Below are 11084 nucleotides of genomic sequence, written 5' to 3'. Positions count from 1 at the left end.
CTTTTTTTTAAATCGACTCTGAACGTGGAAGGAGTGAAACGGTTGGAAGTATTGGAATATGAGTTCTCAATAATAGCTCTTAATAATTATAATATATTCAATTACTTTCCTGGTATAAATCATTCGGCTAGGTTTCCGAGTCCCATGAAATGAACTGCTGACTGTTTTATTGTCATCAGCAGAAGTGCAACCGGTGCTCTCCTGCCACCTAGTGTTTGTGTATGTGTGCGTGTGAGTATATGTGCGTGTGAGTGTGTGTGTGTGTGTGTGTGTGTGTGTGTGTGTGTGTGTGTGTGTGTGAGTGTACATATACTGTACATACAAAAAGAACCTGTGATAAGTGAAATCCGTGAAGTATTCATCTTTATTTTTTTATAATTATTACACATACAGTAAAATACTGAATTGAATTAAACCTTTTTTTCAGGCCAAAATATTTAAAAACAAAATAATATATATCAATATTTTACGGACAGTTTTTAGAACTATTGTACAGAACGTTTCGGCGACATTGTGGATTTTGTCATGGAGAAAATTTGGTGAAAAAAAAAACAGCACCAAAAAAAAATCCATTCTGTGAAACAGTGAAGCCGTGAAAGATGAACCTTGCTATAGCAAGGAATTACCGTGTATATATGGATATGTATTTGTGTGTGCTACCACATAAGCGTATATTGATAAAATATGTGGCGATGTACAACAATCTCATCGGGTCCTAAGGTATGACTTGATATGGTTTGCTGCTATTTTAATATTGAATATAGTAAAAATGAACGAACTGCAACGCGTTAAACTGCCAAATGCCCAAAGAGCTTTTTTGATGGAAATCAAGTGAATTTGTGCTGATTTGTGATCGTGCCAAACGAAAACAAAATAATAAAAAATACACAGCAGCATACGGTGCCTCGTTTGGCAGTGTAAAAGAAGATAATCTTTTATTTTCTTTTATACATTGTACAAACATGCACAGTGGTTCTTCACATGGAAATTGAGATCAATAACAGTTTTGAAAATGACGAGGAGAGCAGAAATCTCAGGCGAAGTTGTTTTTGAGGAAGTTGATGAGTCCGTTAGTGGACGCGTCATGGGAGTGCACCTCGGCGGCGTCTTGCAGCTCAGGCTCAATCTTCTTTGCCAGCTGCTTGCCCAGTTCCACGCTAGTAACATACAACATATGATTAGGAATACATAATTATAAGGGTTAATAATAAAATCACATGGAATTACCTTTGAAAATGTGACAGTGAAGTAAAAAAAAAAAGTGCCTCACCCCCACTGGTCAAAGCTGTTAATCTCCCACATCAAGCCCTGGATGAAGATCTTATGCTCATACATAGCTGAAAAAACACACGTCATTTTATTTAAAAAAAAAAAAAAAAAAAAAAAAAAAAAAGATCCATCTTCTGACACCAGATGACCACACTTCTGACACTGGCATCCGATTTCCCAAATCATAAGTATGGAGTTGTATGGCTGCTTTTACAGAGATAATATTGCTCACCTGTGTGTTTGCAGCAGAGACGGACCCCACTTCTAACACCAATTTGGTGAGTGACCCTAACTGACTTGAGTACTTTGCAATCCAATGGCTAACTGATCCAATTTATGACACCACTCTCAGTATGAGATTCGACACGTATGTATCAGAATTATGTACTTTTGTTGCTGCATATGTGGATCCTATGTGTGACACCAATTTCGGGAGTAACTATTTATTGTTGTAATTTGCACTGCAATGGTTGAATGCCCCCCCACCACCACCACCACCCCTATGGAATCAGAAGTGGGAGGCTACACTCATGTTTTCTGCACTTGTGTGTTATAATGCGGGAGCCGTTTATTTTGTGCAGCCCCAGCTAAGGAGAGAAATACGCATCCGAACAAGAATGGATTTATTACTGTGTGTATTGCTTGCAGTGTGCATTGCAATGACTGACTGACCCCACTTCTGACACCAAAGTGGAGTCACAAGTGGGATTCTATCGTCATGTATTCTACCCTTGCGTATTATAATTATGAAACCGTTTGTTCTCTTTCATAAAAACAATAATTATGCTCCATTCTGAGTTTGGGCTTTGTTCTCACCAATGAGAGCGCCGAGAGTGTAAGGGGTCAGTTTCTTGAAGATGATGGAGTTGGTGGGCCGGTTTCCTTGGAATACCTTGAAGTGCACAACAATAAGTATGATATGAACTACCATATGAGTTATGGTGTGTGTGGTTGTGACCCACTTTGTGTGGCAGAATCTTTTCCAGAGCCTCTCCAGTCAGCCCACTGGCTTCCAGCTCCTTGCGGGCCTCCTCGGTGGTCTTTCCTCTCATAAGAGCCTCCGTCTGGGCCAAGAAGTTGGCCACCAGGATCTGCAAACCCAGAACATTATTTGAAATACATTGACAGTCATGTATTTTCATTATGGAGGCAAACTGTTTGCTTTTAAAAAGAATGCTCGGTTTTGTGCAATTGCAACATGGACGGATCCCACTTCTGGCAATTTTCCAAGAGCCCTTCTGACACAAATTTGGTGAGTGGTCCCTTTAGGAATGTGCATTCCAACATAAATCTGGGTATTGTTATAGTTAGACGTTGCGTTGCAATGGCTGATGGATCCCACTTCTGGCCCCATGAGCTAATGTTGGCTCATGTCCACTTGCCTTGTGGTGCAGGTTGTCCCTGACGGGGTGCTGCGACTGTGCCGGGATGAGGAAGTCGGACGGCACCATGCGTGTTCCTGAGTTACAAGCACAAACCATTGGACTCCGTCATTACGCTGATATCCGAATGGTCTTCCTGTCATTGAGCGGTGTGTTGAGTTGAGGCTACCTTGATGGATAAGCTGGTAGAAGGCATGCTGCCCATTGGTGCCTGGCTCGCCCCACACGATGGGTCCAGTGTGATAATTTACACGAGCTCCGTGCTTGGTGACGTACTTGCCATTGGACTCCATGTCACCCTGCATCCAAAAGAGTCATCAGGACAGGAGGGGTGGAAGTCATCAAATTAACGTTAAACAGTGTGTGGAGGAAAACCGGAATTATCATGCCTTGCTTTTTTTCTTTAATAAAAAAAAAATCTATCTATCTATCTATCTATCTATCTATCTATCTATCTATCTATCTATCTATCTATCTATCTATCTATCTATCTTACAGTTGCGTCGCACTGGCTGACGATCACATTTCTGACACTCTTGTGTCTATGACTTGAGGAATTACAATGCATTGTGGAGATTTTGGACTGGCACAGATTCTGTTCAAATTTTTAAATCAAGGGAACATAGATTTTTTTTTTCTTCCGTTGTGTAGGTGTTAACCTGCTGGAAGTAGGCAGCAAAGCGGTGCATGTACTGGTCGTAGGGCAACATGGCGTGGGTCTCTGTGTGGAAGAAGTTGATGTACCAGATGCCCAGCAGAGCGAGCAGCACTGGAGCATTTTTATCCAGGGGAGCCGTGCGGAAGTGCTTGTCCTGCAGAGGTGAGTTTAAAATGTTTTTAAAAATTATTAGAATTTTCTCTTCATGCAAAAACTGATCTCCATAATGACCTACCATCCAGTGGGCGCCTGCTAGCAGCTTCTCAAAGTTGTCATAGCCTAATGATAAGAAAAAAAAAAATGTCAAAACAAGAACATGCTTCCCAGTGATTGGTGTCATGTTGCAAAAATGGCTCCCAGAAATGGTTCTTTTACTGCGCATCAAAATATGTAATAATAATTACTAATGAATAATAAAACAAATTAGTACAATCATGGATAACAGTGAAATAATTCATTAATAAATGTGAACCAAGGAAAATTTACAAGAATTAATTTCTTTATATAATACTTTTTTTTAACGTTTTATCGCGAAGACATTTGTTTCTTGATAATGTATTACTTTTAATCGTTCTGATCTGATCTGTGCCAAAGCATATGAGAACAACTGTATTGACATTCTTATTCTTTTCATTTTATTACAATTGTTAATATTATTTACTGTATACAATTTAAGACTTTTCTTTCATTCTACGTACTTAGAAAGTTCTCACATTTTTACTTTATTTTATTTAACGTCAGCGGGAAAAGAAAAAAAAAGCAAAATGTGTTGATATGGTTCCTTGCCCAGTAAAGGGTCAAATAACAACTTGTACTGTACAAACCAATGTGCAAGGCAATGGCCATTCCAATCGCTGACCACAAGGAGAAACGTCCCCCAACCCACTGAAAGGGCAAAACATAACACTATTTAACAAATGCATTTATATCAAAATCAAAAGCAATCGCCAAAACATGTGACATAGTGACACAAAACTAATGTACTTAAAATAGCAAGCAAATGCAGCTCTGCAACCTTTATCTATGGGCCAGTCTGTACAGTAACCTCTGCAAGGGAGAAGGTCAGCGCCAATAATAACCGAAGGGGTTGCGCGAGGGGAGGGCCTCTTATTACCTGCCAGCTCTGGGCTCGAGCGCCCAGTCCTGGTCACAAAGTTGCACTTAAATATAGCTGCCATACAGAAAGAGCACTCACGTCCCAGAACTCAAACATGTTCTCTGTGTCGATGCCGAAGTCCTTCACTTTGGGCTGAAAGATAGAGAGGTGATATTGAGCGACAATTAGCTAGCTAGCTAACTAGGTAGCTAGCTAGCCTGATAGCTAGCTACCTAGCTAGCTAAGTAGATAGTTTTGGTTATGTAGATCATGTGACTTACACCATTGGTGGACAGAGCGACAAAGTGTTTTGCTACAGCATCTTTCTGTGGAGAAATGACAATATGGTCACTATTTGTTGTTTAGCCAGCATGAAAGCGACGTCTACTGTCCAAGCTCACACTCACGTACGTCTTTGGCGTGCTCCAGGAACCACGCTTTGGCCGACTCGGCGTTTGTGATGGTCTCCTGAGTGGTGAAGGTCTGACAAAAATTGCCATTAAATGGAAAACATGTACGTTAGATGTATGGAAGTCTCTCAATTGTCTTTGATGCTGACAGAAATATGTACATGATGTGCTGTGTTAAGTGACGAGAAGACAAAATATTTCAGTTTTTAAAATTGTATCTACAGTTTGTATAAACCCCTTAGGTTCATCAAAAACTCAAAACAAGTTCATTAGATTCACTCTAAATTGTCTTTCATGTTTGATGATACGTGCATTAGAATCATCAAGCCCTTAAATTGTCTTTGCTAAATTGTCTTCGTCAACCCACAGTTGGAGCCCCTCCAGTACCTTGGAGGCAATGATGAAGAGAGTGGTCTCGGCATTGAGCTGTGCTAGAGTCTTGGCGATGTGTGTCCCGTCAATGTTGGACACAAACCACACGGCGGGCCCATCCTTAGAGTACGGTTTGAGGGCCTCTGTCACCATCAGGGGCCCCTGCCATTCACCAAATTGCATTGGAAAGTGTTAAGTATATACGCTACTTTCGAGATGAACTTGATTTGACCTTCAAACTTCTCAATGTGTGTCCAAAACTGTTCGTTTCAGTTCATTATGCACAACTTGGTGGATTTGAACAAGGAGCAACAGCCGTTTGATTCTTGAAAGGACCGGTACATTTCTTGGTGCGATTTTAAATATTTTAAATAGCGGTCCTTGTCTTGATTCAGACATGTATCTCTGCTATTATTTTATAGTTATTTTCTTATTACGATGAGAAAAAAAGAAGTAAAAAAAAAACAAGTGCACATAACCTTGACGCCAGAAGGGGAAGCCTGCCCAAATTCCAAATGCCGAGCACATAAACACAGATTAGACTCGGAAACCTAAGAAGGCCACCCATCAAGCACCTTGCTATCTTGAAGTTTTGAAGAGCATCGCCGACAGTTTTATTTTCTGCCTACTCCCCTCATCTGCTCCCCCCAGGATGAGGGAGAAGTTGCTCTTATCACATTGCGAAGGACAGATGTTTAGAGGGCTTCCATTCATAAATATCTGGTTACAAACATGTTGCTATTCCAAATTCCTGGGATCATGGATCAATCATCTGCAAATTTTGATGTTCAGCTCCATGTTAGAGAACATCAGGTTGCGCAAAAAGTGCTGAAACACTTAACAGTTGGACATTTACATCCAGACGTTTGGAAAATGTGAGTAGTTTATGTAAAAAATTTTACTCACAAGATCCGATCCTCCTATTCCAATATTGACAACGTCTGTGATGCTCTGCCCTGTGTAGCCCTTCCAATGACCGCTACGAACCCTCTGCAAAAAATAACAATTAAAAAAGAACAACACACAAAGAACCAGATGTGATTTCACATTTTTTTCTTTTATTTCATGTTTGCTCTTTGGCATTTTACTCACATGGCAGAAGTTCTTCATCTTGTTCAGAACCTTATTAACATCCGGCATCACATCTTTGCCATCCACCATTATGGGAGTGTTGGAGCGGTTTCGCAGAGCAACGTGGAGCACAGCGCGACCCTAAAGCACATTGACACGTTCATAAATTCAACCAAAATTCGCAAACTCACATTTTAGGTTTCATCTCCTTCCAGAAATGTTCAATAGCGTTTTGATCAGGGCTAATCACAATAGTCCCGCGTTTTGCGTGTTTGTAACCGTGAGATTTGGTTCTTTATCCGGTTGGGAGACCCAGGACCTTTGGCTGAGACCAATTCATTGTATTCTGCCAAAATTCAAAACCCAGAGCAGTGGCCAATATAAAATCCTTTACAGGCAGCGTGAAAGGGGCAAGTGACTACAACTATCGTGAGCGATGATGAAGTCTCGCTTGTCACATTGAGCACCTCAGTGAAGTTGATTTTTTCTCCGGTGAACATGGTCTCTCTGGCCACTTCCATGCCTCTCGACTTGGCCTGCCAAAGACACAAACCACGTGGTCCGTTAAAGAACACAGAAAATGCTGATATTTTGGACTCCAGATGATTTACCAGCTCAACCAGCATCTTCATGACTTCTTCGGTGATGAGATTCTTGGAGTAGTCCAACAGGATGTCTCCGTCATCGGTCTGCAGGGTGAGGCTGCAGAAAAGAGAAACGTCGGTGCTTTTTGGGGGACCGGAACATTTCCATTCATTTCGGAGCGGAAAATGCATTTGAAGTTCAAGGAAGTTCAGGAATAAGCTTATTCACAGAATAAAAGAAAACTTGTAAGTTATAGTACCGTTGTTATTTTTTATTGAATTATATTTTTTACTGCTGTAACACCAAATCTTCCACTTAATTTAGCCACTTCATTTACACGTTTTATTTATACTTTATTTAGCTCTAACATATCACAATTTTAGTTTCAAGTCAAAGTCAAGTGTCATTAGTTTTTAGTTCAACAAGACCCAAGTTCGAAAATTGGCGACTGAAATCTGACTTGAGTCAAGTCAGGTCACTCGAGTCACTCCCCTCTGATACAAACACAGCATTATGAAGCAGAAGAGCCCGGTTTAGGTGGGATACTTCCTACCTGAATTTGTGGAACCTCTCCTTGTCGCTTTCAAACATGTGCCTCATGTTGAGGTTCAAGGCATGGGCCGTGTACCATTCCTGCAACCGCTGAAAGACGGGGTCCTGCGTGAGTCCCATGTTGCTGAGTCCGGAGTTGGGCTGAGTGGGACCGAGGGGGTGAGCGCAAAACATTTTTGAAGGGCCAGCCGGGGCTCCTCCTACTCTTTCTATATTGAGGGCTGCTGCATGAATGTCACACCTCCTCCCCTCTGTGTGTCCTCAAGGGTTTGCACTGCATGTTTGGCACAGGTGGCAAAATAACAGTTTTCACACTCTGTACTTAAGTAGAAGTACAAATAAAAAAAATCTGATAAAAGTAAAAGTACTGATTTAACTCTTTTACTAAAGTAAAACAGTACAAACTCTTACTCTCTTTTTTTTTTTTTTTAATACTTGACCACTCTCTACTTAAATCGTCCGCGGAGGGTGAAAAAAATCATCCGCGGTGGGTGGGAAAAAAAGTATAAAACCTCTTTGACAAAGTAAGGAGTTGAGAGGAGAGAAATCAGTTTTCAAATGTAGGAAGTAAAAGCAAAAAGTCATCAAGAAAATACTCAAGTAAAGTAAAAATATGCATTATTATTATTATTATTATTATTATTGTAATCTTTCATAATTAAACACCAAATGTACGTACTTCTTTATTTATTTAATTTTAATCTTTAGTCATCCAGGTAATGCAATTGAGAGCAGATTTTCATTTGCTAACCTGGCTGCACAAAGCAGAGTAAAACAAATCAAAATAAAAAAATACAAATACATAAAAAATAATCACACACAAAAAACTACAATATGATACAGTCAAACATTTACATATTTAACATCATAAAATATAATGAATAAAAGGTTCATAACAGTCGAAATACGCTGTGTACAGTATCCCTCATTAACTTTTGAAACTATGACATTGGGATATACAATCATATTAACATTGTTCTGCACTGTAAATACAAATTGAGAATATTGAGGTCAGGTTCCAAATGGTCCCTTGCTGGTGGAATTTGTGGACCAGCACGTACCCTGTCGACCATCTGGCCAAATAACATATATGTGCTGCAATCATCTTGATCCAACGTTAGAGAGCGCCAAAACCTCAGTCTTTGTGATGACAGTTTGATTTAAGTCTTATCTCAGCCTCAATTTAAGTATATTAAAGAAATTTGATCTTAATTGTGATTAAATATCAGACGTTGATGGTTCGGTCTGAAACGAAAAGGCAAAATGTACTCGTACCGGCCAGGTTTCTGTTTTGTTGTGAAACAGTGAAGGGACCGGAAGTATTTGCTTTTATTTTAACGACCATCGTGACACTCTCCAGTCAGACTGAAATGTCTCAGGCTACACTGTGAAATGTTCACCGGAAGTGGTGGCTTTTATTACGACATGCTTGACTTAGTCGTCATTCAGACAGGAGATTCGCTGTCAAAGAGGGTGGATGCCAGAGATGGTAAGCGATGCGCCTTATTCCTTTACTACCTCAACATTTTCCTTCTGTTTTATTTCGTTTCCCCCTCTATATCGAATCAAGCTGGTGTTTATTGAGCTTTGCTGAGTTTTTATCGGTCGCGCCTCTGTAACGCTTTTCAGTCGTGTCGCAGAGAGGCTAGCGGGAGCAAAGCTAACGTTAGCCCCGTAGCTACATCGCTAAATCCATTGAGTACACATGAAACATCCGTGCGCCCGTTATCGGACGCACATCCCCCTCACCGACCCCTACCTCACGATTGACAACTTATTTCCACTTACGCTTTTGTGACATGCTTCTTCTAAGTTACGACATGCTGTTGTGGATCTATAACAGTATAATGTAAACATATTTGCCTGTCCACTATTCTAATCGAAACCACCCACTTTTGCCTCAAGAGGGGAGGAGCGATTCCGTGTTGGTTATTTTTATTTTTTCACGCCATCAAATTTGCCCCGAGTGAGCACGTCGTCTTGACAGCGGCTTAGTGTGCTTTGTCGAAGGAAGATAAAAGCGTGATATTAACGAATTGTCGTCATATCGTAATATGTTAGAGACGCACGTGTCCGATAATGGACCTAGCTAAGTGTAGACTTGCTCACCGTTTATATACATGGGAGTTCAGTACAAGTTAGCACACTCGTGTTTGATGTTAGCTTGCGGCTAAATAACTAATTGCCTTGGATAGAATTCAATTATCCTTGTGTTTATGAAACTTGTGTACGAGGAAGCTATCTAGCGACACTAAGGACGACTGTGTTGTCATTATTATTAGGCTATTATTATTAATAGCTGCGACATAGTGCTCCCGCCGCCGGGAGTTTCGGCGAAACCGACGAGCGAGGAATTTCTGTCAAATAGTGAGCTTTAAAACTATCGCCCGATACGAAACGGACACAAGAACTCTTTCCACTCCTTTTTGGAGTGAGCCACCATTAAGAATAACCTAATATAAACCCTCGTCTCTGAGCTGTAAACATAACGCTTGGCACCTGAAGATGAAATATGCCATGAGAGCTCGTGGAATGCGTTTCCTGTTTTGCCCTTTCGCAGACAGAGGGAGAGAGCGTGAAGAGATATGTAGTTAGTTGCTCAAATCAGTGCACTGTAAAGGCACTTTTCATGTCACTGCTACTTTAAAGGAAAGATTATGCATTTCCCCAATCCCATTTTAACAGCGAGTCCCTTGGTATTTGGGGTTTGCCATTTACATTTTTTGTAACCTGTTTGTTCTTTGTTACTCACTGAAAATTCACCGAAACTGCGCTCCATAATTATTGGCTAAGATATGTTCTTTAGCGTCTCATGAATTCAGCTTTTTCCTAAATAATATAGGACCAAAACAAAACCAAAAAAAAAAAAAAAAAGAGGAAAGTCCAACCTTTAAGTCAAGTGCATTTATCCAGTGTCGAAAAAAAAAATCCCACATTAAGAAATAATTCTTAATGGCTGATGTTAATACTTTGTACTGCGGCTGCAGTTATCAAATATGCTGGTATTTAGATATCCTACTGAAAATTTGTGTCCAATAAAAAAAAAAAAAAAAAAAAATCCACGATATATTTTTTTGCATAGTGAAAGAATATGAATAGGGCATACAAAAAAAAACATTTCCGCTTTACAGTGAACAACCAACTAGTTTTAATTTTTAACGTGATATTTTAGACATCTCTCCTCATGGGTTTTGGTCTATGATACGAAGTGACGTCAGAACCACAGCAGGGATTTTTGCCTACTTAAACAGCACATTTGAATAAGATTTTGAACATTATGTTGTTGACGTCAGTACAAACAGTTTGTAGCGGAAATATAAACACCACAAATAGACCCGGAAATATAAACACCACAAATAGACCCGGGAAGACAATTCAAGTCAGCCATTACGCCGCAACATGCTGTTAGGAATAACTTCAAAAATAAAAGCATGCCAAGGCATTTATGTTCATTATTTGGTAAACTAAGGTTTATTTTAAAGTTGGCCTTCTCGTTGCGTGCTACCATCATGCTAGCATGAACAATTGTTGTGGTTGGCTTGAATTCTTCTTCCTGACAGTGTACATGTAAACAAGTACCCGAGGCAGGAAAAGAAATGTCTCAAGCAATTTTTTTTTAAACCAAGACAACACACACACCCACACACACACACACACACACACACACACACACACACACACACACACAC

General features: G+C 40.1%; 2 protein-coding genes across 2 annotated transcripts in view; one reads left to right on the top strand and one right to left on the bottom strand.

Moving 5' to 3' along the window:
* Positions 1 to 896: 896 nt before the first annotated feature.
* gpib (glucose-6-phosphate isomerase b) lies at positions 897 to 7565 on the bottom strand. Its single transcript, XM_019866774.1, has 18 exons — positions 7397 to 7565; positions 6870 to 6960; positions 6726 to 6794; positions 6280 to 6399; positions 6094 to 6177; positions 5203 to 5349; positions 4817 to 4888; positions 4687 to 4731; positions 4505 to 4558; positions 4134 to 4194; positions 3545 to 3588; positions 3311 to 3463; positions 2821 to 2950; positions 2652 to 2728; positions 2232 to 2360; positions 2086 to 2161; positions 1271 to 1337; positions 897 to 1157 (listed from the first exon to the last, which is right to left on the bottom strand). The coding sequence occupies exons 1-18, from the start codon at positions 7513 to 7515 to the stop codon at positions 1034 to 1036; spliced, it is 1662 nt and encodes a 553-aa protein (XP_019722333.1). The 5' UTR covers positions 7516 to 7565; the 3' UTR covers positions 897 to 1033.
* A 1226-nt stretch (positions 7566 to 8791) lies between these two features.
* Positions 8792 to 11084, top strand: part of garre1 (granule associated Rac and RHOG effector 1) — a 31339-nt gene continuing 29046 nt past the window's right edge. The window contains exon 1 of the mRNA XM_019866755.1: positions 8792 to 8884. The gene's annotated coding sequence lies outside the window, so the exon portion shown is untranslated. The remainder of the gene's footprint in view (positions 8885 to 11084) is intronic.

Source organism: Hippocampus comes, unplaced genomic scaffold, assembly GCF_001891065.2.
Source record: "Hippocampus comes isolate QL1 unplaced genomic scaffold, H_comes_QL1_v1.1 scaffold82, whole genome shotgun sequence".
NCBI classification, from domain to species: Eukaryota; Metazoa; Chordata; class Actinopteri; order Syngnathiformes; family Syngnathidae; genus Hippocampus; species Hippocampus comes.
The sequence above is the reverse complement of the archived record's forward strand: the minus strand, read 5'-3'. Positions and strand labels throughout refer to the sequence as shown.

Bases quoted from the DNA above. Each gene is read 5' to 3' on its own strand.
- gpib (XM_019866774.1), bottom strand. From the start codon at position 7,515: ATGGGACTCACGCAGGACCCCGTCTTTCAGCGGTTGCAGGAATGGTAC. The intron at 6,178-6,279 runs GTGAGTAAAATG...TATTTTTTGCAG, and splicing joins AGATGAAGAACTTCTGCCAT to AGGGTTCGTAGCGGTCATTG. The intron at 2,162-2,231 runs GTGGGTCACAAC...GTGCACTTCAAG, and splicing joins AAAAGATTCTGCCACACAAA to GTATTCCAAGGAAACCGGCC.